The 27,327-nt window shown below is 46.2% G+C and overlaps 2 protein-coding genes across 2 annotated transcripts; one reads left to right on the top strand and one right to left on the bottom strand.

The window, feature by feature from the left end:
• Positions 1 to 5,038: 5,038 nt before the first annotated feature.
• On the top strand, positions 5,039 to 8,341 carry POP5 (POP5 homolog, ribonuclease P/MRP subunit). Its single transcript, XM_074554455.1, has 5 exons — positions 5,039 to 5,132; positions 5,205 to 5,347; positions 5,420 to 5,569; positions 6,070 to 6,153; positions 6,334 to 8,341. Exons 1-5 carry the CDS (start codon positions 5,113 to 5,115, stop codon positions 6,435 to 6,437), a joined length of 501 nt encoding a protein of 166 aa, XP_074410556.1. The 5' UTR covers positions 5,039 to 5,112; the 3' UTR covers positions 6,438 to 8,341.
• Positions 6,932 to 27,186, bottom strand: RNF10 (ring finger protein 10). The gene is made up of 17 exons (XM_074554428.1): positions 26,627 to 27,186; positions 21,431 to 21,633; positions 18,784 to 18,983; positions 17,703 to 17,793; positions 16,495 to 16,679; positions 16,281 to 16,417; positions 14,795 to 14,955; positions 14,338 to 14,466; positions 13,924 to 14,182; positions 13,165 to 13,298; positions 12,518 to 12,635; positions 12,126 to 12,227; positions 11,505 to 11,639; positions 10,625 to 10,722; positions 10,344 to 10,404; positions 10,035 to 10,193; positions 6,932 to 9,157 (listed from the first exon to the last, which is right to left on the bottom strand). Exons 1-17 carry the CDS (start codon positions 26,784 to 26,786, stop codon positions 9,081 to 9,083), a joined length of 2,409 nt encoding a protein of 802 aa, XP_074410529.1. The 5' UTR covers positions 26,787 to 27,186; the 3' UTR covers positions 6,932 to 9,080.
• Between the last annotated feature and the right edge of the window lie 141 nt (positions 27,187 to 27,327).

Raw genomic sequence — 27,327 nt, 5'->3', positions numbered from 1 at the left:
CTGGTTTCAGGTGTGGGCTGCAAAGCGAGTAAGACTCACTGAGACCGTTCTTAAGTTGATGGCAGTCTTTGCCACAACATTATGGAATGTTGTAAGACTCCCTATAGGGAGCAGTAAGTTAAAATCCTGCTAAAGCTACTGGATTCTTTCTGAAGGAGCAATTTTTCAATTACACATAATTAATAGTAATTACCCTTTATCTTCAGAGACCAGAACAAAGAATAATTAATCCATCTTAACATCCCCGTTAAGGAGGTGTTAAATATGGGGGTTTTACACAGCAGATTACATAGTAAGTTGTCTGGTTTACAGTTGAGTCTGTGTTCCCTAATATGGAAAGGAAAGAGAAGAAAATCCAAAACTACCTGAACCAATATTCTAGTTCTTGATTAATTTAATTAACTAGTTTGGAAGCAGCTGTTGGCTTCTTGAAGCAGCTTGCTGCAAATGAAATATGCTGCCTACAGATCTCTCAGGAGCAGTTTTACCATATTTGATAAATAGTAACATTCAAGTGGATAGTTTACTTATTTTTAACATATATCTATGAATAAGGTATTTGCAATTATCCCCATTGCAGAGCTGGAGAAAATGAAACCCAGAATTCCAGGTCCAGCTTCTCCCTTGGCACATCACCCTCCTGTACTGCTCTTCTCTCACACTGGTTTTTGCTGCACAGGGAGACTCCTGGTGCTGTGCTCATGCTAGGCAGCACATGCCAAGCTCACAGACACTTAATGCCCTTTATCAGATCTTAATATTTGATTTCAGTCTTCCAATGTGGCTTCCAATTTCCAATATCTTAATGGAAGCTCACCTTTTAAACACATGGGGTGTCTCTCAGAGCACATCCTGTTCCTAACTATTAACAAAAAATCTAAGAAATGTGAATTTACTATTTTGAACTTAAGCAAGCAGTCCAAGATTGCACTGCCAGCACTGAAAGAGGCTGCAACAGAATTGGCTTCAAACACATGGTTTTGCAGGACAATTACTCCACGTGGCAAAGATGAGGGCAGTGCTGCTGGCAGCACACAGGGCAGCTCATGGGGCAGCTCTGACAGAGCAGCAGGCTCTGACCCATGACAGCTTGGGTGTACAGAAAGCTTATCATGAATGATTGCATGTTAGGGTGATAAAAAAGAGGGATAGCTCTTAGCCTTATGTGTATTGATCTGAGGGAACCTGAACTCAAAGGAGAGGAGTAGAGAGGAGAGAAAATGAGGGGGAGTACAAAGGAAGAGACCTAAGGGAGAAGGAGATTGTCCCAAATGTTAAATGAAAGCATCTGCATGAAAAGCTCCAGGCCAGCATGCTCAGAGAATGCACTCTTCTGTCTCAGTGACCTTGTGAAGATAAACTGAACAAAAAGCTTCAGGCAACATCAGACAGGATTTAAGAAGCAGTTTTAATTTTAGCCAGATTGTTTTGTATTTTCAGTACTGAGGTTATCTGGGGATGCAATGTGCACACAGTGGAACAAAATGCAGTTGTCTCCCCCTGCTCTGTTACCACACCTGATGGAAAATTCAGTTCTGTGCTTCCAGGGAGAAGCAAAAATCATTATTTTGGCTACACAGGGAAGATATAATTGTGGTATCACAAGGACAGAGTATCACAATGCATCCTCATTTTACTCCAGAATGTAATTACTTGGCTACTTCATGCACAAGCAACACATGAGACCTGCACTCCAACACAGTGTGTGCTGATGTGCCAGTTCTTTCTACTCACTTGATGTCCTTGATCCCTATCTCCAGACTGACAGCTATTTGCCATGAAGAACCTGTTTATTCCCACTGTACCTTAGCTTCCTCATCTATAAAATGGATGCATTCTACTGAAAAAGAGTGCAAGGATTCACTAAAATATGTGTCTGTGTGTTATTAAATAAATTTACTAGCAATTTTAATTACAGCAAATACAAACAAACCCTAGGAGCTGGCTGCACACAAGAAAACATACATTCATCACAGTCTACTGCAGATTATTAGCACAATTAATTCCATACAAATGTATTCTGACCTGCCACCAGGAGATACAGATGGTGTGTAAATCCATAGTGAGGATCTAAACCTTCAAGCCTGTAGTAAAATGTCAAATAATGAACTAAAATGGTAATAAAACCAACCCAGACTGATTGGTTCTAGCTCCTCTGCAAGCCCACTACCACAAATAAGAAACAGCAGTTGGGAAAAGGAGACCTCAGCATTCCTCCTGAACCTCCCTGGCACCACCACTTCATTGGACAATCACTGATGAACATTTACACTGATGGAGAATCTTCTATCAAAGGTTCTTAAACCGCTTTACAAATTGTCTCTAATGTGTATAGACAGTACATGTTATTTCCCCTGTCCTTGCCTGCTCTGTCCTCCATAACCTCTATTTGATAAGATATCCCAAGGCCATTTTCTCTCCCAGTCTGCAGGAGAGACATCCAGCCTCTCTCCTGGCAGGTCTCTTGACCCACTCTTCCATTTAAATAGCATTTTCTTATTTTTTTCTCTTTCAGATCTTTTCTTAGGAGACAGTTCTTTCCCACCTTGAGTGTATAACTCACCATCACTTGCAACAGTTCCTTGAATCCTGATACTGGAATGCGCACAGCAGAGCTGGCAGAGGATGAGAGTGAGGAGATGGGAAAACAAAGGTGAAGATGTTGTAACCTTTCAGCGCTGTGCTGTCAGCTCAGCACACCAGGATGCCTGACTGCACTTGCACACCTTGTACTAACACAGACAGTGACTGTGCAGGGAGCTGTGGGGACCCAGGTGTGCTCTGGGCATCCTCCAAACAACAACAGTGAGCTAAGGCAATACCCTGGGTGAAACAGCACAGGGTTATCTCACAACCCTGCTCTCTGCACCACGTCTCTCCTCATCAGCCTTCTGGAGCGAAAGCAGAGCCTGTGCTGTACACAGGGCCCAGCCTGTAGCATGCACAGTGCACATGTCCTATTGGATTACAGGGCACAGTGCACTCACATGCTCTGCTTGTCAGAGCCCAGCGTGCCTCTGCAAGAAGGAAATAAAGGAGGGGATGGATAAAAGCAACCTGAGCAGCACAGGGCAACCCGAGCCCTGTCGGAAGGCAGCATGGGGGATGCCACCACAAGCACAGGGGCAGCAGGGAAACGAACCTGGCAGGCACACTGTAAGCCTAAACTGGAATCTCACTCCAAAAAGAAAATCAATGGGAATCTTCATGAACTTTAATATTGTTCAAAAACGTGAGACTAGCTTATCACCTAGGAGCTCATTGTATTGACAAGTGGAACAGATTACAGTTAGATCCCCATTTGGATACTAAAACACTGAGCAATATGGCAAAGATCAATGCAATGCAGTCCTCTCATCGAGAAAATGCTTCTATCTGCATTAGCTTCAAAACTGCCCCCAGTCCCTTTGATCCTGGCCCAAGAGAAAAGGTCTCTTAGAAGTCCATGTTGGGCTTAGCGCATTTTTCTCCCCAGGCAACTCACATTTTGCAGTTCTTAGAAAAAAACACGACCCAAAAACATGATCACAGGTGAAGGAGAGGAGTTAATAGCCAAGGGGAGAGAGCAGCAGAACAGGCATCTGTTTCAGAGGGCAGAAGTTTATCACCCGGGACAGGATTTCCACTGGCTTTATCATTGTTTTCTGTGTCTAGAATGAAGGTCATTAAAGATGTTTCCACTCTGAATTAGCAATGAGTTCCCACTTAATCTATACTGTCTCAGCACTCTTATGTGACTTGGCTCCAAGAACCTCGGCGAAACTCTTTCTCCCATCTCACATTCAGATATCTACCTCACATCTTTTCCCTTATTCCTCTCATTCCTTTCTCCTCAGTTAATTCTCCTACCAGATCTTTTCAATGAGCCCTCACTGCTTCCTCGACAGTGTCACACATCACAGCTTGGGACACCACTACAGAAATAATTATAGGAAGTAGCTCTGTTCCACAATTTTCTTAGCTGTTGTAATTAATTAGCACACATCCCCAAATCCCCAATACCTGGAGCCTGAGGAGCTACAAATACTGGAGCAGTTTTCTGAGGGTAGCCAAGACAGAGCCCTTCCAGGAGCCCCGCGGAGGTTCTGGACGCTCTGCTGAGGCCTTCGAGGGGCCGCTACTCGCCCGCCTCCTCCTGACCTCCCGCGGCTCCTCACACGGAGACGTCCCGTCTCCCTCATTCAGACTTTTTAGGCACAAGACAAGGGGGGATTTGGCCAGGGCGGGTCGGTGCAGGGCGGCGAAAGGGACTGAAGGGAAGCATCGGACCCTCGGCAGCCGCCGCGCTCCCTCAGCCGCCCTCAGCCGCCCCCTCAGGCCGGCCCGCGCGCCGCGCGCGCCCCCTGGCGGAGGGCGGGAGGGACGGCGGGACCCGGCGGGTGCGGGATCGGGGCGGGCAGAGGGACCGGGGAGCATCGTACCCCCGGACTCGGCACTGCTGACACCGCGCCTCAAGGGCTCTGTGCGGTTCTGGGCCCCCCAGTTCAGGAGGGATATTGAGGTGTGATATACCCCAGCCAGAGCGTGCCAGGATTTCCTCTAGTAACAGTGCAGTGTGTCCAGAGGAGGCTGCGGAGCTGGGAAAGGGTCTGGGGCGTGTTTGAGAAGAGTTTGGGGTGTTTAACCTGGCGGAGGCTCAGGAGGGACCTTATCACTCTCTACAAGTACCTGAAAGGAAACCGGAGTCACGTAGAGATCGGGCTTTTCCCCCAGGCAACAAGCGACAGGACAAGAGGACACTGTGTTAAGCTGCGCCAAGGGAATTTAAGGTTGACGTGAGGAGGAACTTCTTCACAGAAAGTGTGATCAGACATAGGAATGGGCTACCCAGGGTGATGGAGGCGTTTAAGGAAAGACCGGACGTGGTCTGGCTAACACGGTGGTGACTGGTCACGATGACCTCAGGTCATTTCCACCCTCAGCGGTTCTGGCTCCGTGACCCGCGGGCAGCTCGCGGCAGCACCGCGCACGCGCGACCATGGAGGGGGGCGGGGCCGCGCTCTCCTCCCCTTGTCCCCGCCCCTGCACACAGCCCATTGGCTACAGTGCGCGGAGGCGCCTCCCCATTGGCCGGCCTGCCGTCCGTCCGCGCCGCGCGCCGCCGCCGCCGCCATGGTGCGCTTCAAGAACAGGTGAGGAGGGTGGAAGGCGCCGCTGCCGTGTCCGGGCCGGTGCCGCGCCGCTCACGCCGCGCTGTCCCGCAGGTACGTGCTCTGCGAGGTGATCTCGGAGGACCCGCGGTGCCGGCAGTGCATCGAGGACCGCGTGCTGGGCCTCGCCGTCAGAGACGCCATCACACGGGTGCACGGGGATTACGGCCTGGCGTGCTGCTCCATCTCCTTCACAGGTGCGGGGCAGAGGGCGGCCCCGGGGCGCGGGGTCCCGCCGGCTCCGCTCACCGTGCGTGTGTGTCCCGCAGTGAAGTACCTGAACGCCTACACCGGGACGGTGCTGCTGCGCTGCCGCAAGGACTCGTACCGGCTGCTGTGCTCCGCGCTGCCCTTCGTGCGGCACCTGGAGAGCCGCGGGCAGCGCTACCCCTGCTCCCTCAACACCCTGCACGTCGGAGGTCAGCAGCGCCCGGGCCCGGGGGGAGGACGGGGCTTTAATCACACCGGCCACGATGCTGTGGTGCTGCTCTGGGTGGGACAGACATTCCTCTGTGTTAACATCTGCTTTCAGCAGATCCAAATAAGAAACAGGCACCAGCAGTTCTTTTTTTTTTGAAAGCCTCGTTAACTTTGCTTGAAGCTTCATTATATTTATCTCAAAACCAGAGCAGCAAATACAACGTTACATAATTTAAAATATATTTTCAAAGTACAGTATCGTCTGTATTTTGAAAATTAACCCCCAGGGGAACTAACAGGCACTGCATGTTTGAAATTATTGTTCCACCATTTAACCTCAGCAGCGCAGAAGTCTGCAGCCCCTTTGTAGCATTTACAATTACAAGCTTGTTTCCTGGGGCATTTATCACTTGATACAATGTTCTTCGTGAAATACACACGCAGCTCTGAAACATTTGGTTGTGTAGAGTGTTAGATGCTGTTCTTGTGACTTCCACAGGTACCATAAGAACATGTCAGAAATTCCTGATTCAGTATAACAGAACACAGCTGCTGAGGTTGTTGCAAAACTGTACAAATGAAGGTGAGTTTCTTCAGCCACTTTCCTAAAAATGTAGCCTCAGTTCCTGGGGTTTTTGTAGGATATGCTGGGCTACTTCTGAATTCTTGGCCTGAGAAATGTTTCTGTCTTTAGAAGTGGAGCACAGTCCAGTGTATGTGAAGAGATCAAGTATTTAACCCTCTGTTGCTTTCTTTATTGCAGAGGAAAGACAGTGCATACAGAAGTCCTTGTTGAGCTGTTCCCTTACAGAAGAGCAGTCTGAAAGTGGAGATGAGGAGGATGATGATGGCACAGAGACAGACTGAATGTCACTTATTACTGTTCACTTCTATTCTGTGCTTGTTTACTCAAGATGTGACTGATTATCTTCAGTGCTAAGCAGTGCAAGGGACTGGAAAAGCATTTGTTCATATTTAGAGTTCATTCCCCCTTCCAAATGTTTTTAAATTTAAAAAAAATAAAACAAGATTTCACTTAAGTAGGTTATTTGCCTGTTTCACTCCAGGAGTCAAAACCACTTGCACTCCTCAGGAGTGCAGCAGCTCAATGTGTTCTTCATACTGAGGTAGAAGGGAGCTTTAGGCAGTTGGCACAGACAAGGAATGTAGTTATTCTCCTTCAGCATACTAAAAGCATTAACATCTGCTTTTTACTTTAAGTGCACTGTTAGCCACAGGGCTGTCACTGTTTTGAGTGAGAAAAGCATCAGTTGTGTACACAGGAGCAGTGAGTTCATGGAATGTATGGCAGAGTGCAAGGCTCAACTCCATCCCCCCATTACAAAACTCATAGGTACAAGTACTGCTTAGATATTTATTAAGTTTACACCAATCAGTTACAGGAAAGTAGCATTGCTGGTATTATCTCGAATCCGTAGGAAAACAAGATACAATTGAAGATGCTGTCCCTGTGGGGACAGCCCTGCAGCAGGGACAGCCTGCCTTGCCCACATCACTTCCCTTAGCCTAGTGCCTGTGACATGTGGAGGTGAGTTACACCAGCTCCAGCTATTCTCTCTTCCCAATGCAAAGAAAAGTTGACTATAAATGTGCAGAGATAACAGAACACAACAGATACTGGTTAGACACTTAAGTTTTGTTACTCCTGTTCCTTAGCTTAAGATGACTTGCTGTAACCACAGTTCGCTGCATATTTGAATCTCTTAGTTGCTTTCTCTGCCCTCATCAACTGTTTTCCCATATGCATTTAAAGTGTTGACAGAAGATGTGTTACACTGTCAGGTATCCAGTTTCTTTGCAGTCCCCTGACAAGCTGTACTGTCTTTCATTGAGTGGGGTTAGTTGTGACCAAGCGTGAAGCCAAGCTGCTTTCAAAGAAGGTCTTGCAGGTGTTTCCTCTATCCTCCTGCAGCAGTTGCAAGTATTCCTTACCTCCCCCTCTCCTGTTCTTTCTGGCTGACAGCCACATGTGATGGACTCTTTGGTACCAGCTTCCCATGAGGCACACGTGTGGAGCCTGCTGCTCTGAAATCAAGCACCCATGCACTGACAGCAGCTTTTTGAACAGGGACACAGCCACTGAGTGCCAGTGGTGCTGGAATACCTGACTCCAGGTGCCTCAGACACACATTTCCTGCTCAGATCAGTGTCAGAGGGACAGAGCACACTGAAGCCTGTGCCACTGAGGCTGAAGACAGCAAAAGACACTGTCAGTCTCCCTAAGTTCAGTGGCACTTTTCACCAGCACCCTGCAATTAATTCTGCCAGCAGGAAGGTAAAATGTGACCCTGTGCAATGTTCCAGGGCTCCAGGCTGCTGTGACAGTTCAGCTGCAGCACTGTGAGCGTGTGTGCGTTTGATTTATTGCAACTGTTGGCCTTGACTGGTACTTGACACCTAAAATTCATTTTATTCAACAAAATCCACACCACTTAACTCAGTAGCTCAAATCAAACCACAAGCAGTGCAGAATGGGACCACCCAAAGAAAGAGCAGGGAGGAGGGGTCCAGAGGAGACATGTTCATAGCACAGATAACTTAAATCCCAGAACCAAGCACATCCAGGCCCTTAGCCCAATACAAGAGAACCCCAGTTTCTTGCTGGGCTCTAAAAGTTATCTACAGACTTCAGCTATCAGTTGTTCTTCCAACTCAAGAGCAGCCAGTGCCAAACCATCATTCAGAGGGTTACCAGGAGCCCTTGAGGGGAGTGTTCATTCTAGATGACCAGGTTAAAAATGAGTAGCCCATGGTTGGCAAAAAACAAACAAGAAGTAGCAGCCTCACTCACCCACATTAAAACAGACCTGAACAACTGAGAGAAGTCAGGAAGTTCCTTCTACCACTAGTGCCATTTTGAAATACAAATTCATCAAGCCACTTTAAAACCAAGTAGCCAAGATCTGCTTTACACTCACCTCAGCTTTTTATCTTTCCAAGCCAGGAGAACAGGAGGAATTCTTGCTCTTTAGAAAAAGAACAGATATAGCAGCTAACACTCTAAAGCCAATAAGCTGTTTTGCCTGTATCCAGTGCAGCCAAAACCAGTTTCTCAAGAGAGCAGTTTGACAGCTTTACTGCAACAGCACTACTGTCAGTCAGCTGGACTTCTGCCCATGAATAATTACAGGAAAATAAAGGTTCTCTGCCTTTTCTCTTGGGTAATATTGCAGTACTTTGGCAGTGCCACACACCTGTAAGGACTTTCACACTGCTTATCAGGCCCAAAGGACTGACTCAGCAACTAGAAGCCTTGGCAGATTTGTCTCTGGGTTGTTACTTCCAAAACTCTGTTTCAGTACAAATTCGTTAAGCAGTTGGAATCAAAACATGTTATTCAACATATACTATCATGGTTTCCTCCTGAAGCCCCTAGAAGTCCTGGAAAAACAAGTTTAGGCTGTTCAAATTTAAATACTTAAACTATAGCAGCAAAACAAAGCAAAATTAAAAGAAAACCAGGAGAGGAAACTTCTCTTAATAGCAGAATCACTTTGTGTGAACAACAGAGGTGCTGAACAATAGCTTCTGCTTCTGTTTCTTTCTTTTCTTGCCTCCCTTTTCCTCTGTGAAGAATTAAAACAATACTGTCATTCTTCTCATGGAACAGGAACATCACACAGATATTATAAATGGTCTTCCCTGGCTTCTACAGATCCACAACACTTACTATCAATTTACTGAACACCAGGTAATTTAGCAAAAAAATTACTGCAGATGAACTAAGGGAGACGCCATCACATCTGAACACAATTATAAACATGCCTTAATGATTGTAAAGTTGCTGTTGCAACAGCAGATCCTGGGACTGCAGTGTGCAGCATTTGCCTTTCCAACAAGTATCACTAGGTATGTGTCCAAAAAAACCACAAGTGGAGCAGACACTCCACTGAAACTCCCATGCCCTCCCATCCAACTGTCTCCATCCAGTGCAGTCTCCAAACAGAAGCCAAAGCTAAAACACCAGAACTGAGCATTAAAAGCAAGTTTTACCAGCCAGCACTAGGTTTAAGTTCATCTCAATTTGTTTCACATTCCCTAATTTGAAATTTCAGCTAGCAGTTACCTGGACATTTTGGTCAAACTGAAGTGGTAGCTCAGCAGCTCAGGTATTTCAGTTTAGAAATTTATAAGCTGAACCTCCTTAAGATAAAGCTTAATTTAGGTTCCACTAGAGACATGGCCAACATGATCGTAAAAAGCCATCTTTGTCCTAACAGGATTCTTTGCTAGTTGGAGATCTCAGCTCCCACTAAGAGCTTGAAGCTGACAAGAAGCCCTGGTCAAGCTGTTCAGAAACCACAACCTGACAATTTTCAGAACTGCTCTCTGGCCAATTTTTGGTCCCCAAAATTGCTGCTTTCACTTCTCCCAGAGGAAGAAGGGGAAATACTCAATTTTTTCACTTCAGAAAGCTTTCCTGCCCTTCCCCCTGCCTTTTACCTGATAAATGATCAGCTGTGGACGGTTTGTCCAGTTTCAGGAGGGCTGCCTCAATAGCTTGGCTGAAGGAATTCTGGAAGCTGGGCACAGGTATCCGGTCAGAGCTGTCACTTTCTCCATCACTCTCTCCAGGCACAGGCAGTGCCAGAGTGTTCTCATCTGAAAGAGGGAAGGAGTGCAAAAGGCTGTATAAAACTTCCACCACACAAATGCCCCTCCACACTCCAGATCCTTCTTTTGAAGTTACAAGATTTCTCAGATTTAGGTGCATGGTAAAGAACCTGAAGTACTAATACCAAATTTTCTTACCTCTTGTCTTTGGAGCAGGTTTAGGCCACGTCTCTGGTTTTGCCTTTCCAACTCTCAGCATCTATCAATACAGATGTAGGATATGATTAAACTCCACATTCCAATCCTGCAAACCCCCTAAGTGGCAAGAAAATCTAGAAACCCCTTCAAGCACTCAGACCTTCTGATATCTCCCCTAAGATTTATCCCACATTGTTTTTGTAGAGGAAGCAATTGTAGTCTCAGCCTAACCCCCAACTAAGAGGTAATTCTGACAAGATTCACTCTGCAACATGGTTTACCTGGGCAAAGGAAGGGAAGGGAGATTCTTCTTCCAAGCTTCCACAGAGCAATGGGCTGACCTGGCTGGCAGCAGGTGACAGTGGAGTTGGAATAGACTCTGCAGAGAAAGGAACTGAGAATTAAAGCCAGGTACACCTAGCCAAGGCAGTCATTATGCTGCTTATCAGGATGTAACAGAAATAAAGTTTTTATATCCTATGTAATTACTCATTTTGATCTCATTGGTTCTATCCATCAGTCACGCAGTGGGATCTCTCAAATTTCCTCAATCTTTTTATTTAAGGAAAATTTAAGTTTGCTTGTGATTTTCTTTTGGGTTTTTTGGAAAGCTGGGCAGGGGGAGGGTTTGTTGAGTTTATTTTAGAATAATGTGTTGAGAAGATGGAGATGACAAAAAGAAAAAATGCCAGTAGTGTTTTCCTGGCAAACACAATTTTTGTCCCTTTTTGGAGCAATTGTTCCCTTTCTTCTGCCTCATGTAAAAAATGGGGTAACTACAGTGCAGATCTCATATTGTCAAGGTAGAGGCAGCAAAAAGCAGACAAAGGAACAGAATGTTTCTTAACCATGTCTGCTTTTTGTGTATTAACTCACAGGCAGTTTAGGAAAGAATCAGAATCATAGAATGGCTTGGGGTGGAAAAGACATTAAGACCATCTCAATCCACCCCCTGCCACAGGCAGGCACACCTTTCACTACACCAGATTGCTCCAACCCCATCCAACTTCACCTTGAACACTTTCAGGGATGGAGCAGCTGAGCTGCTCTGAAAAGAAGCTGTCTTTGATCAATATTGAGAAAATTTAGCATGATGACTGAGCAACAGATCCCAAAAGAAGGATCAAGAGCTAGATGTGATGTGTTTTTCCAGATGCTCACCTGTCTGAGACACAGGGCTTCTGCCAAGAGGAGTCTGACAGAAGCCCTGATGATCAACACTGGTAGTTTCTCCAGGGCAAGAGGTAAAAGCAGGGAACTGCTGCAGATTCTCCAGAGCAATATGGACCTCTGGATCTAGAAAGAGATTTTAAATTAAAGCACTACACAATGTGGGGGAGGACTGCCAATATGCAAGTCATTTCAGGAGTCTAGGAGGTGCCAACTCATTTCTTTCCACCCTCTATTTGGAGACCAGTACAAGTCCTGCTGCTGGATGGAAGCAGTTTCTGGGCCTTTTTTTGCTTTCTTCACTTTTTACTTTACATCATGATTACTATAAAAACAGAGAGCTATGTACACCATGGAGATAACTGTGCCCTTGAATGCCCTCCATCCCTCCCAAAATGCACAAGTATGCAGCAATTGCATAACATCACTTAACATCCTGACTAAAACAGCTTATGCTTTTCATTACACAGACATTGTTCCTAATACTTTGTAATCTTGTTCTAAGTACACACTACAAACTACAGGCCTCAGAGTTCATCCCATAGCTCAAGAAATCAGCTCAGCAACCAACTATGACTGGAAATCCACCAGTTGTGTGCCATCAGCACTTACATTTGCCCTGTTTCTTGTTCTCTTCCATCTCAATCCTGCGCTCGCGCCGCCGTTCATCGCGAGCTTTCTTCTGCCGCAGACGTTTCCTCTTCTCAAGGTCATCTAGGAGCAATGCACAATGCTGGATATCAAAAAACCCACACCAATACTCTGGCAAGGGTTCCTCCAGCTCTGAGAACAGCCTTATAACCCATTAGTAACAAAACATGCTTACATTCAACATGTGCTCTTCCAAGCGTTTGGGATTTTTTATTTTTTTGGTAACTGCTGTCTATGAAACAGTGAGCTGGGGCTGTTCTGTCCAGCAGTCACCAGAGAGGTGGTGCAAGAGGAGTAAAGCTCTAATGTATGGGGGGTTTTTTATCATTAAAAGGATAAGAACAACTACAAACCTGAGAACAACTCTAAAGTCTCCTTAGAGATGACAGGGGGCTTCAGAGCCAGTTCACAAATGCTGAACTCACAGGTGAGGGGCAAGTGACAGAGGTAGCGATGGCGTTGTCTTATATCCTGATAAAGAGAGAGTGATTTATCACCACAAGGACTAGAGGCAGCCATGGTGATGAACAGAAATAGAATGCACAATAGTCATCAAATCAAACGGAAAAAAATAGCACCAGTGACACAATGGTTACTTTAAAAACTACAAACACATGATAGATGCCCTGAGTCAGAAACAAATGTTCCAAGATCTCCACCAGCTATATCATAATCAGACTTAGATGCAGTTACATCAGCTTGCTTACTGATTTTCATGTTCTTCCTCCCTTCTCACTCACATCACTGGAACAAAATTCTGCAATACCAGACTTGCAACACTATTTTTATAGTGGACCTTCTACCAAAAAAAAATCTATACTGCAGCCTACTTATAAAAAGCAACATAAGGCCCAGCACCTTCCACAGATGCCCTTAACAGATCAGCATCCCTACTCATTCATACTTATAATTTCTTACTACTGAAGTGAATTAAGTCTCCTCTAAAATGACCAACCGGCTAAAACAAGGCCCTTAATTAACAAAAAGATAAAATAACTACCTCTGTCATGGAGTAGCCAGTTATCTCCACCACAGCTGCAGTTATCTTCTCTGGACTCTTCTCCAAGCTGCCATACTCACGCACAAGGCAGCGAACGTTCACAGGGTGAAGGTACATGCACTGCCCATCCTCCGCTGAAAGGCAACACATCTGTCACATTCACATTTTCTGAAAAATCCCTTTGCCCAGGATTCTTCTCCTGGGAAGCTGAGAAGCCTCAGAGAAAATGAGGCTATATTATTATATATAGTTATAATTATCTGATTTGCTTCTCCCGTGTTTTGCTCCTTTGGGATGTGTTTGGAGATTGTTTCAGTGGTTTCTGCTGTGAATTGTTTTGATTCTTTGGCCAACCAGTGCCAAGCTGTGTCAGGACTCTGGAGAGAGGGTCATGAGCTTTCACTATTACCTTTTAGCCTTCTCTAAGTATTGTTTCTGTATTCTTTAGTATAGCATTATTTAATAAATTAGCCTTCTGAGAACATGGAGTCACATTCATCATTCCTTCCTGCCACAAGGGCACCCCCACAAATACAAATACAATACTCATCATCATCACTCCTTCCTTGCCTGCTCATTTTCAGTACCCTTTTCCCCACCTCAGAACATCCTCCACTAAAAAATTAACGCTCCTTTCCGAGTTCCTGTAGGACTTTTATTTCACAGGGGTTAGCTGCATCTAATGAACTGACATTTCTCAAGGAGGGTCCCAAAGGAGGCATCTCTGCCCCTATGATTTCAGGATTTCATTGCACTGACCTTGATAAAAATAGTAAAAAGGAGAGTTGCCAAGATGTCCACTGCTAACTGTATCTTTAGATTCTTGGCAGCTTGTTTCAGCTGGATTTGGCTCCTCTACAGTGTTCATAACAGGCTCTCCTACAGTGTCCACTTCAGGTGCTTCCTCCTCATCCAGCACTGCCTCTTCTACTTCCACAGGAGGTGAAAAGGAACTTGCCAGGTCAGAGGAAGGCTCCACAAGCTCCTCATCGAATGCAGAGAGATATTCCACATCACACTACCACAGCAGAGAGGATAGAGTTAGTACCACACCACCTACTCCAAAGATTATCATCTCTGCAAAAATCTTTGGCATGAGCTCCCCACACACTGCAGCGTGAGGTGGCAGAATTAAGTGTTAACAGGATCTGCCAGAGCAGATTTGTCACCCACCTTTTTCTCTTGGGAAACAGCAGGCTCCACAGCTTTGGAGCTTTCTAGGACCAATTCTTCCACAGCTGCACTGATTCCAGCCATGCCATTGTTTCTGTCCTGGTCAGCAGACAGGGCTGTTTCTCGCTCCTGGAAATCATCCAAAGGGATCAGGTTTCAATTTGCCCTTTAAGCCAGGAGACCACCCCTATAGTTACTTTTAGCCTTGCCCTGGCATTCCTTTACTGGAATACCATCCCATAAAAACCATTCTGCTGTGTTATCCTGAACACCACATCAGATACCTGGGGCCTAAAGGCTACAGTCTCCTCCAAGGTGTAAAATGTTACTCCAGCAGCAAACACCAGCAATGTGCTAGAGACCAGAATAATCACCACCACCATCCATACAGCAGAACAAGGGTGCTCAGCACACTCTTAAAAATAAAGCTACCAGAAGGCTCCCAAGAGGTTGTTACCTTCAGCTCCTGGATAGCTGCCTCAATGAAACAGGCTTCTGGGGTGTGTTTTTCTTCCTCATACTGTTTCAGTAGAGCTGCTTTCTCCTCCAGGATCACCAGCTGCAAGACCTGCTCCCTGGATGCCAGAAGCAGCTTTGAATACTGACTGTGTTGGTCATCTGCACAGAAGGAGCACCAAATCATTAATATCTGCATGGAGAGCCACCAGTTTGGAGTGCTGCTTCCTCTAAAGTTTTGCTACTGCTCGCTTTTGGGAGTTAATCCCTCAGGGCAGACAACACTCAGCAAGACTTTGATACAGACTCCACAAATTACCATTGTTATCACAAGCTGGTGTCACACAGCTGCTCTGACACCTCCCCCACACAGCAGTTCATCTGCCACTTCACCACCGAGTTGCTACACACCAGTAGAAATGAAGCCTCAACTTCCACACTGTAGGAGCATCACCTTTGAGAAGCTTTGAGGGCGTCAAAGCTTCCTGAAACAATGCAGTCTGCAGCTGCTTCCTCTTCTCTCAAAGATACTGCTGCTGGAAATTTCTGCAAAGCCACCTTGGCTTGGCTCAAACTAGTTCATAAGCCCATACGTATTAAAAATCCATATAAAACATCATTATGAGGTTTGTACAAGAAGCACAGCAGAAATAGTAAGCTAAAGAATTATCTACAGACACCAAGTTAATGGTGAATTTCCTGGCTTTAGAGTGTTCTCAAATCCTATATTTGTTCTTCTGTTTTAAAGTCCCCTAGTTTCAAATACTGAGAAACATGTAAGACCACAACCTGCATGCTGGATATCCCTCACATGTTGGAAGACTTCTTCCAGAGAGTTTAAATGCATGCAGCCCTTCCTAAATGTAACTGCAAAATGAAGTGAGCCAAGACAGCCCACAAAGCAGCAATGTTCAGTAAAATTATTTCTTTAGTCACAAAATTTTTGCGATACTAACAGATAAGATGATGATGAGTTAGTCACACTCTTGACTGGAGAAAACTGAAGATGTCAGGCAACAGATGTTTGGAATAAGGTTTGCAATAATTTTGATTATTTCCCCATAGCATTCACTGACTTCAGCTGATAAGTGAAGATGATGAAAACCTTGTTGAAGATTACAGCCTTGAAATAGTTTAGACACAGAGACAGTTATTTTTGTGCAGCTGTATAATGAGTCAGGAGGAAAAATGTTAAGGACACTGAAGAGCCAATAAAAGCAGTAAGAGTCACACCAATGACTGCAGGATACAAAGGACACATCAAACCATAAGCAGTGACTGTGAAGGGAGGAGTCTGAGTTCAGTCACTTGAAAGGACACAGCACACAAGGTAAAGCTTTGACAGAAAAACAGTGTGAGTAGAAAGTTTACTGTTAATATGTGGTCATTAAGCTTTTCTGCTGCTAAGCCAGGGTCAATTGTCCCAACACAAATCCTGGTCACAGTCAGGAACAGGATTCCAACCACCAGGACTGAGATCCACTCACCTCTGATGTAAACAGGCTGAACCACATTCATCCACTGGGATTTGGGCAGTGCTACCAGAACACCTTTCTCTCTCCTCATGAGTTGCATTGTAATGGTGTCACCAATTGCATACTGACGTGTTTCCATAGCAACAACGCTGCAATGTACAAAGGAGGTTAGTAGTGTAAAAATAACATTGCAAAAAGATGCATGATTTAATTAATACCATCTCACCTCTTGAGATCCTTCTTATGGACAGAGCCATAACAGATAGGACACTTACTCCAGGCCTTCTCACTCAAGGAGAGATAGTGAAGGATACATGCCCAGCAGAAGATGTGCCCACAGCGGGTGATCTTGGCAGCAGTTGGTGGGTACAGACATATGGGGCAAGAGGGCACTTCATGGCTACAGATTCGCTGAAATGGCACACAAGAAGAGCAATACAAGACTCAGAAATCAGTTCTTGGGATCCAGAATAAGCCACCTGTAAGATCTACTCTAACATTATCTTCCAGCTCTTTAGGCTCTGTTTATTTACCAAGAAATTAGTGCACTGTGAAGTAACACCTTCAGACTGCATGTGGAATAACCTTCTAAGCAACCCATCTTACTTCTTATGTCTTATTTCTACTCTAATGACATTAAAAAGTCAGTCTTCTCATGTTTCCCCTCAGGTATTCATCATCTCTAAGAGTTAGCAGCATCCCCATCATGTGAATTCAGACAGTGAGAAGACAAGCGAGCTCGGTGGCCTCTCCCACGAGCAGACTTGTGCAGCCCTGTGTAACTGTGAGACTGAACTTACCCACTTCCATCAACATGCTAGGTCTAGTCAGACACTTTGGTAGCTTCCCTGTGTGGCAGAAACATAACTGCCTAGCAAGCACCTAGATTTTTCAGCTCTCTTGTAGTGACAGGTAGCAGTAAGCCTACCTCCTCTCCACCTACACCATGCACCAGACTGTCTTGGCAGATATAAATTGCAGCTTGAGGCAACCCAAAACTTCTGACCACAATGCTCAAGAGATTTTCCATTTTGTTGCTAGGCAAGATAGGCCACCTATGCACAGAATAATTCTTCAAAATTCTACACTCTAGTCCTCTTCTGTGGACTCATGCCCAAGTTTTCTGTTAATATCTCGATCACAAGGACTCTGTCTACAGAATGTCAGATACTATTTTTGATAAGCTCCCATCTGCGAAAGCAAGAAGAAGCTGCTAATTTTCCTAATAGATTTTAGCACTTCTCTTTTCCTGTCATGAAAGTATTTCATAATATATTCCATGACAGATCTTTCCCAGTATTGTGGGAGTGACAGAAAAGGCCTCAACTCAAAAACAGATGAGTTTTATGTAACATCACAGAGGGAAAGAGGTAGTTAAAGACAGGTTGAGGTTCTTAAGAAGGAAAAAAAAAAATCTAGCCCATCACAACTGACCACTTGCTCCACAAAGTCCCAGTTGACCAAGGTATCTGGATCAGCAAAGTGGACTGTGTAGTCCTGTTCTTCAGAGACAACAAACTGGCAGCTGGGGAAAGGCAAAGAGACAGATGATCCACTCAGTGGTTTCTAAAAACTTTTTGAGAACTATCCTATAGGATTCTCTCAGCTTCTTCTTTGTCCAGCAGCAAACTGCTGGATGCAGCCAGTAACTTCTATCAACAAGAAACTAAGAGTTCAGTTCACACTCGGATTTTCAGGATACAGGTGTGTCTAATTTCAGTTAGACACAACATCACACAGTAAGTACAGAACGAGCCAGGCAGACTGGTTTTCCAGAAACGTGTAGGAAACAGTCAGCTGCAATTGGGATCTATTAAAAAGCAGGGAATCCACAAGGGGAAAAATCTTGTCACAAAAGCTACAGCTACTGGGGCTCCTGCAAATAGACTTCACTACAATAAACCATAAAAAAATATGGAGAAATCAGAAGCATCAATGCTGAAAATACTTTTTAATATTATCAGAGATAGGATGCTCTGAACACACTTCAAATTCTGGGGAAATTTCCAGTCAAAAAGGAATCCTGCTGCTAGGTTACTATATTGATCATCATTTGGGTTATACTAAATACTTTGGGGCCCATAAAATAATCAGTATTTTAAGAACTAAGACCCATATAAGTAATTGCCTTTGGGACTTAATTCAGATTAACTTTCATCTAGCAACTGCTATCTCTTCTATCTCAACAAAGCAACTTCTGGAAAAAACAACCATCTTCTATAAGGAACTATACAGATATTCCCAAATAGGAGTGTCATGTCCCAAAGCTGTGCTGGAAAATTTGAGCAGAGGATTTTTGTTCATATCTAAAGGACTCCCTCCAACAGATACCTTGCAAATAGGTGAAGACAACACCCCTTTAAAATATAGTCATTACCACAAAAAACACTACAGAAAGGTAATTTCATCCTGGAAAAGACAATTAGTCAAGCTCAAACACAATTCCCTGGCTCGTCACCCCTTACAGCTCCATGTCTCTGAAAAAGTCTAAGAGCCCTGTGGATCTCCCACTCACTTGGCCTGCAGGAAAAGCTCCTTGTTGAATGGTTTATGTCCCCACTTGTTCCTTTTGCCCCAGTTGCCATGTCCATTCCCATCAAAATGTCCTGCTTGGCCACGGGGTTCAAAGGTGAAGTTCAGTAAGTGGTTCAGATTAATCTTCTTGGGACCAGAGAACTGGGCAGGGCTGAACTCTGCCCGTTGAGCCTCTGCTACCTAAGAGAGAACAGCATTGGTTACAAATTGCTGGGGTTTGCAGCAAAGCCACCAGCACAAGTGGACATCCAGGCCCATCAGTGACAGCACACAGAACATGCATCATCTACTCACTCACCTCCTCCCATCCCTGTTCTGTAAATCAAGTAGTGCAGTGTCAGAAATGCATGAGAACCTGAAAGTCAGAACTCAGCGCTCTGACCCCATGCTGAGCAAAAGGAGGAGAGTTAAAACAACCACAAAGACATGTAAAAGCTGGCAAAACACAGTCAAGAAGTTGTTCAAATCCTGACAATACTCTTTTATTAGACAGTAATACAAGCCTGATTACTGTCTGCACAGGCTGTACTTGTTTTGGTTAGTTTTCATGTAATGAAGCAACAAATCAAAATTCAGCAGAGGCAGCAGGTGAATTTTCAGCCAGTGATCTGGGTGAGAAGTGCTGCTCACCCACCAACACTGAAAAACCAGAGTATCAGTTAAAGCCCACAAACATTTTATAATACTTAGATCCACATCAGCATAAAAGCCTCCATCTGGTTTTACCTTGCCAATACAATTACTTTTGCAATACCTCTATCACCTGTAAATTTGTGCCCCTGAGTTGGTTGGGCACAATCAATCTCCAGAGGGCAAACTTTGGCCTGTTTAGAAGATTGGTTGGCAGAGTCCCTTGGAAGGCAGTGCTGAAGGGCAAGAGAGTCCAAAAGACTGGACATACTTCAAGCAATCTTAAAGGCAAATGAACATGCTGTCCTCTTGTGCCAAAAACATGAGGCAAGACCAGCCTGGGTCAACAGAGTTTTAAATGGAAAAAAAAGGAATTTATGACCTGAGGAAGAAGGGATGGGAACTCAACAGGACTACAAGGATGTCATGAGGTTGTGCAGGGAAAGAAGTGAAGGGCCACAGCCTGACTAGAACCTAATCTGGCCACTGCTGTAAAAGACAAAGATGCTTCCATAAATAAATACATCAGCTACAAAAGAGAGCTAAAGAAAATCCCCATGCTTTATTGTATGCAGAAAGAAACAGTGGCAAAGGGTGAGGAAAAGGCTGAGGTACTTAATGCCTTCTTGCCTTCAGCCTTTAATAGTAAGGCCAGGGTCCCCAGCCCCCTGAGCCAGAAGACTGGGACAAGGAGCAGAACAAAGCCCACCCTCCAGACAAACAGTGAGCACCCTGCTGTGCCACCCAGACACCCCCAGGCCCACGGGGCTGGATGGGACCCACCCACAGGGAGGGAGGGAAGGAGATGGCAGCAGTGATCAGCATTTACCAGCAGCCCTGGCAAACTGGGAGGTCCCAGCTGACTGGAGTCACCAAATGTGACACACACCTACAGGAAGGTGTGGAAGGAGGATGTGGGGAATTACAGGCCTGTCAGTGTGACCTCTGTGATGGGCAAGGTCATGGAGGAGATTATCCTTCAAGCCATCACACACAGTGTACAGGACAACCAGGGGACAGGCCCAGCCAAGGAGGGTTTATGAAAGGCAGGTTCTGCCTGACTAACCTGACCTCCTCCTATGACAAGGTGACACAGTCCATGAGGGAAAAGCTGTGGATGTTGTCTGCCTGGACCTTAGAAAAGCCTCTGGCACAGTTTCTCAGAGCACTCTCCTGAAGAACCTGGCTGCCCATGCCTTGGATAAGCAAACCAATCTGAGTAAAAACCCTGTCTGGATGGCTGGGCCCAGGGAGCAGAGGGACAGGGGGTGACATCCAGCTGGGCCCCCACGAGTGGGGTTCCCCAGAGCTCAGTATTTGGGCCAGTCCTGTTTAATGTCTTTATCAATGATCTGGACAAGGGGACTGAGGGCACTCTGTGCAAGTTCACAGATGACACCAAGCTGGGTGGGAATGTAGATCTGCTGGAGGACAGGAAGGCTCTGCACAGGGATCTGGACAGGCTGCACTGATGGGTCAAGGCCAATGCTGCAAGGTTCAACAGCACCAAGGGCCAGGTCCTACACCCACAGCCCCTTGAAATGCTCCAGGCCTGGGAAAGAGCACCTGGAAAAGACCATCAGGAAAAGACCTGGGGGTGTTGGTAAACAGCAGCTGAACAAGAACCAGGTGTATCCAGGTGGGCAAGGCAGCCAGTGGCACCTGGGCTGTACTAAAAACAGTGTGGTCAGCAGGGACAGGGCAGTGAAACCGTGTCATATATTTTCACAAAGGACCCATGTCATGTGTACATGGCCTGTCTTGGCACCCGTTCTCAGATGGCATTTTCTCTTGGAGCACACCAAAGAACACCTCTCTTCTGCAGTTGCCAAGCTGCTCTGCTCACACTCCCTCTGCATCTCAACAATGTCAGCACCTCTTATCACTCTCTCCCTTCCCAACCCAGCACTGGACAGAGCAGACCAAGCCAGGCAGGGCAGGGTGATCCTCTCATCCCAAGAAAGGAGGCCTTGGAGCCATGGCATCACACTTCTCACCTCATCTCGTCTTCCACCATTAGAAGAGCTAAAAGATTTCCCACTTCCGCCGCTGCCTCCCCTTTGAGGGGGCATCTTGTTAAAAGCTTTGCTTTTCTGTGAATTGGAGCGACGGGACTGAAAGGAAAAGTTCTCATTTTTGGAATATGAAGTTTCTCTTTTTCGATTATAACGCTGTTTGGATCCACTGGCATTCTTTCCATCTGAAAGGAAAAGAAAAGAAGAATCAGATCAGCAGCCTCAGAGCTGGCCCCAAGTACTGCACCTCAGCTAAATTCACCTCAGAGATGAGCTCACCTCAGCCACCATCTTAAGAGTAGTGTTTATCAGGGCATTAAATCCCCCAGCAACCCAAACCACTTCATTCCTATCACTGTCCAAAGAGTTGGTCAAAGAGTTTAAAAGAATATATTTGCTGTGCTCTACATTTTATAAAAAAAGTTGTATTTCTTTTTTCCAGATTTGAAACTGCCACCACCAAATAGTAGTGTGTTACCTGGTACATTAGGTTATAAATATGTAAACAACGCATAGCACATCTTCATACCCCATTACAAGAACCAACAACAACTAGCTCTTTTCTTTCATTTAATTTATCTAGAACACACCATTTGTCATATTTATCACACATAAAATACACCACAATTTATCACACAGTACAAATACACCACTGCCTGTGTTGTTCTTAAAGGCTTCCATTGCCTGTTTTCAATCACTCCTGCACTTTTTGCTTAAAAGATCCCAGCAGATCTATTCTGTTTTAAAAATATTTTTATGTTATCAGGCCAAAAAATGCTAATTGATCTTGGAGCACAAACCAAAAGCTTTGTGACCTTGCAGGGCACATACCTAAGATCTAAGTACAAAGTCCACCAGCCTATGCAACAACAACTGTCTGCCAAAATCTGTACTTAGCACACCACTGACCCCACCACAGGACACAGTGGTGAAGCACAAAGCAAAAAACTGCAGGAATAAAGAGCAGAAAAATCAATCCAGTTCTTCAGAGGGGTGTTCTGTGCCTCAAGAGCTGCTAAATCAAACTGCTAGTACAGAGTTAATGCTATGAAAGCATTTCCAGTAGTCTTAACACGAGATCAGAGCTGCCCAAGCACACAACAGGCTGAGGGCTGGGTGCTCAATCCAGCATTGCCACCACCTGCCCCAAGGTTTATTTGTAGCAGAGGGATGGTGATAAGCTCAGAAACAAAACTCCTCAGGCCCACAAGACATCTACCCACACCACCAGCCCCAAAGTCACTCTGGATACTCAGTAAACATTACACAAACAGCAACACCTCACACAATATCCAGTTGCACTTTATAAAAGCCCATGAGTTTCCCTTTTCCCACTTTGCAGTCTTCTTCCCCACCCCTTAATATAAATCTTACATGGCAGGCAAACACAACACTGAGATTCAAGATCACATTTCTCATATGGGCAGCTTCATTGCCAGTGCTCCCAGTTTTTCCCTTTCCCAGCACCACTTCCCATCTACCCAAGCATTTAAAAACAGCTGGAATGGCATCATCCACATAAAGTATATTTTGTTGTTGTTGTTATTTTAAGTTTTTTCTTCCACCTGCATCCCCCAGAAAAGGTGAGCTGAGAACAGGATGGTTTGTGTGTTACTGTGTATCACAGAGGATCCAACTTCTAACGAATAAATTGAGCAATAAAAGTGGCTGGAGCAGGTTCTGTGCTGGTCTGCTGTTTCCTGCACTTGTCAGACTCCTCTGGCTGCAGTTACAGCTAAAACAGGACACTATCGTTACTTTCACACGATGTGACAGGCCCATATTGCAGACAAACCTCATCATCAGAATTGGTAATTTACTCTGCTATTCAAAAGGCTGATCCTTTAATTCAGAATTAAACCAACTCTGTCAGAAGCACAGCTGTGTAACTCAAACACATGCCTGCAGAGCTGGCAGTGCTTTCATGCACATCAGGCTGAAAGGACATGGCTTGAGTGTTATCAGGAAAAAACATACCAGGAGCTGCCAAGCACTGAGGGTGTGACCAGGTCTGGCTGAATGATTAGACCGACCTTTTTTGAGAATGTTTGTAGGGAAGAAGGAATAACCAACACCTCAGAGTCTCTGGTAAAAAATTAAGTAGTTTTGAAGCAGTTTAGACTACTCCTTAAGTTACTCATGAGCAGAACTTGTCAGCTTAGAGCTCAGCCACCCTCTGCTATCTGTAATTTCTGCAAATGCACTCGAGGGGCACATGCCTGTTGTGCCTGCACCACTTTGCAGCTGCTCTGCCATTTTCAAATAGGGAAAAGAAATAACTCAAAAAAGTCAGTCTAAAGTGGATGTTTACAAGTCCCTGAACTTGGAACAGCTCAGCCCTGGAGCTGACAGAAGAATCTCCAGCCACTTAAAGTTTTAATCGAGTTACTCACCACGAGCTTCGTCAGTCAGATGGTTTACACACATTCCTCTCATACTATGGCTCCTTTTAAGGCACCTCCTAGAGCCTCTGGGAGTCACTTCAGTGACTCTCACATTTTATAGGAAAGAATTCCACTTGTGCCTTTTTTAAAAGGACGCTACAACAGTCTAACAATGCTTCACACCTGATTTTACAGGAGGGCAGTTTCAGCCCCCACCACGAGAATAACTGACCTCAGCAGAAGCCTGGTCCATGAGAACAGTAATGAAATTGGCCAGCAGACAGCCAGGAGCTTGGGAAATGCATCTGTAAATTGGAACAGCTTCTCCCTACCCTGAATCTAAGCAATGCTGTCCCTTCCAACCCTTCCAGCATGCCACATGTCAGGGAGCTCTCTGCTTTCTATCATCCATCCCAGCACTCCCACAAAAGGCAGGGCAGAGAAAAGTGGAAGATTCTCACTGCCATCTTCTCTTGTGAAATCCCAGTTTTAAGCAGGGTAAGTTTGGATTTGGTAGTTTCTTTTCTTGGCAAATGAGGAGCTAGCAACAGCCAGAGTGTGCTGGTGAGGTATTCACTCTTCACGCAGGTCCTCAGTTAGTCCTTTTGCTGTTTTCATGGCATCTAACCTCTCTCTCTCTCTATATATATATATGTATGTGTGTATATATAGATATACATATACAAATTATGTGGATTTATCTACCCATTCACACTCCAAGAGACTTCTAAAAAATACTGTCAGTATAATTTAAAAACACTAGCAATAAAACTGTTCTATCATTTTGGAGCAAGCCCTGAGATTTGTGGTTTCTCCTGCTGTATCTCCAAAGATCCAGAGAGGGAAGAAGCAGCTCACAGCACTAGAAGCAGCTGTAGGTGACCACTTGGGCACTGGAGCTGCAATGCTGCCTTGCTGCTGGGGTGAGAAATTGCTGTTTCCTTCCACCTTTTTCCCCCTCTTTTCTGCTGAGCTGTGCTGAAGCCAGCAGCATTGCATAAGGGGTCTGGATCACACTAAAGCCACAGTGTGGTTTCATGAAAACACAGAGAGGCCACTGCTGCTGCCAAGGCAAACATCCCAGTGAGCAGGAGGTGACTGAGCTCCCACAGCCCAGCCAAGCAGGCTCACATGGGTGTGATAAGGCCCAGGAAGGTTTGTGACAGCTAACACTGCCCATCAGCTCCACAGACTGCAGAGAACCCAATGAGACTATTCTGCCTTAGCTACTTTATCCCACTCTAACTGGATGTGATTCCTGTTGGCACACTAATACAGCATCAAGAAAATTTTCTGTTAGAAACTTTCAGTTTAATTTAGTCTCTGAGGCCAAATTTGAAAGAGAGGAGGAACCAAACTTCCACAAATACATAGGAATACAATACTCTATTTAGCCAATTTCCAGTTGCACTACAAGAGAAACAGAAGCTACCATAAGGGTTCAGAAATATGCATTTGTTCATTTCCTCAGCTGCACAGTTACACAGGTAACTGTGGAAAGCATCAAATGGCAAGTGCTTGACTGGATTTCACCCAGTGACCACCTGAGGAAGGTCTGTGGTGCATAGATTACCTTCCATTTGATTTCCAGAACACATCCTATACCTGTATATTCATATATATATACATATAAGCAATCCTTCACAGAGCATCACACACCACTACAAAAGAGGCTGGAGTGAGGAGGTGTCTCTTGGCAAGACAGGGACAGAAAAAGTTCTTCTTAAAAAGGCTTCCAAGTGTTTGAATTCAAAGCTAAAATTTAACTTTAATTGCACAGTTACACCACAACCTGGGGAGCTGTGGGTGAGTCAGCTCCCATGTCCCACTTCTGTCAATCCTGGGGAAGGCCAATTAACACAGGTGAAGAGCAGGTAATACTTGGTTACCCAGGACATGACCATGCTTAGAAGGTCCAAAAAGGAGCCAACAAACACCTCCAAGATATTTATTTCGTTAACCTTCTGGAGTGCACTGCTGCCTTTTCAGAGGCCTCAAGCAACACAGCTGAAACAAACCACTGAGGAGGAAGGAAATTAGTACAGCAACGCTGGTGTAGCAACCTGTTGACACTCTCTCATATACTTCCAGGACTAAAATCACCAATTTTAATCACTACTGCCCCATTTCTAGGTTTTAGGAGGAAAAAAAACGTTGCCAGGAACACTCACACACTCACTCTCCTAAAGAAGTTTAGGGAGCTATGTGGGCTTAGGTATTCCTTGCAATGATGACAGGAACCACACTGGCTTCTGACAAACTGCTCTGTCAGCAGAAGCAGCTGTTTGCAATCCCAGGTGAGACACTTTGGGTTGAACGCCAGATGAGCAAACAGCAGCCAGCAAACCCTGAGCTCCCCCAGAGCAGGAGGTCACCGAAACCCCGGGGCAAGGGGAACGCTGTGTACGGATACCAGAGCCCTCGGTGAGGGGTAACAGCACAGGTACAAGATAAAGCGAAGGGCTCTATTCACAGGCACTGGGGAATGCATGTTCTTACTATAGCACCAGGGCTTTAGCGTTCAAGCTGATTACCCCATTAATGAAGATAAAGCATTAATCCTGAAAAGAAGAGGAGAGTAGGAATCCCAGCTCGCCAAACAGCGAGCAGAGCCGGAAGAGGAAGGAAAAAGAAACCAAAAACAGGCAGTGACCTGAAACGCCGCCTATGAAACGCAGCTGAGACACAAACAACCCGGCATGGCCAAGTTCAGCTCCAGCACAAGCCCGAGGCCGGCACAGGGCCCCTGTCCCCGCAGCCCCCGCTCACCCCCGAGCCCCCTCCCCGCTCTCACCGCCTTTGGGCTTAGACTCCCCCGCGGCGGGCCCGGCCGAGGCGGAGCGCGGCTGCTGCCCTTTGCTGCCGGCCGAGGATCCGGGCGCACCGGAGCCGCAGGGGCTGCTCTTGTCCATGGCGGGGGCGGCGGGGGTCGCGCCGGGCGGGCTCTGCAGCATCAACGGGCGCCCCGGGCGAGCGGCGGCCCTGGGCGGGGGGGCACGACGGGCGCTGGCGGAGCCGGCGGGGGCCCAGGCTCATGGCCCGCGGGGGCGACCGGCGGGGGCGGCGCAGCGCGGACTCGGCCTCCTTCATGGCGACATCTTCTCGATGCTCCGCTCGAACCGGGGAAGGCCGCGGGAGGCCGGGCCGGGCCTGCGGGGCTCCGGGCGCGGGGGAGAGAAGAGCTGCTCACGGAGCCCCGCGGGGCCCGGCGCTGCTGCCGCCCGAGGGGTCGGCACCACCCCGGCACCCACCGGCTGCTCGGCGCCGCACCGGCCCCGGCTCGGCCGCCGCTGCCCCGTAATGGCGACGAGTCGCCCGCAGCAGTGGCCGGACCCGGATGCAGCCGGTCCGGGCGGGCCCCTGGGCATGACGGGATTTGTAGTCCTGGGCCGCGCGGGGCGTGACGGGAGCCGGGGCCGGGCCTGCACGGAGCCCGGGACCCGCCCCTCGCTCCCCACCGGCACCGACGGGATCGCCCCCGCCTTCGCAGGATGG

Source organism: Zonotrichia albicollis, chromosome 18, assembly GCF_047830755.1.
Source record: "Zonotrichia albicollis isolate bZonAlb1 chromosome 18, bZonAlb1.hap1, whole genome shotgun sequence".
NCBI lineage: Eukaryota > Metazoa > Chordata > Aves > Passeriformes > Passerellidae > Zonotrichia > Zonotrichia albicollis.
This window is presented reverse-complemented; position numbering and strand designations above follow the sequence as displayed.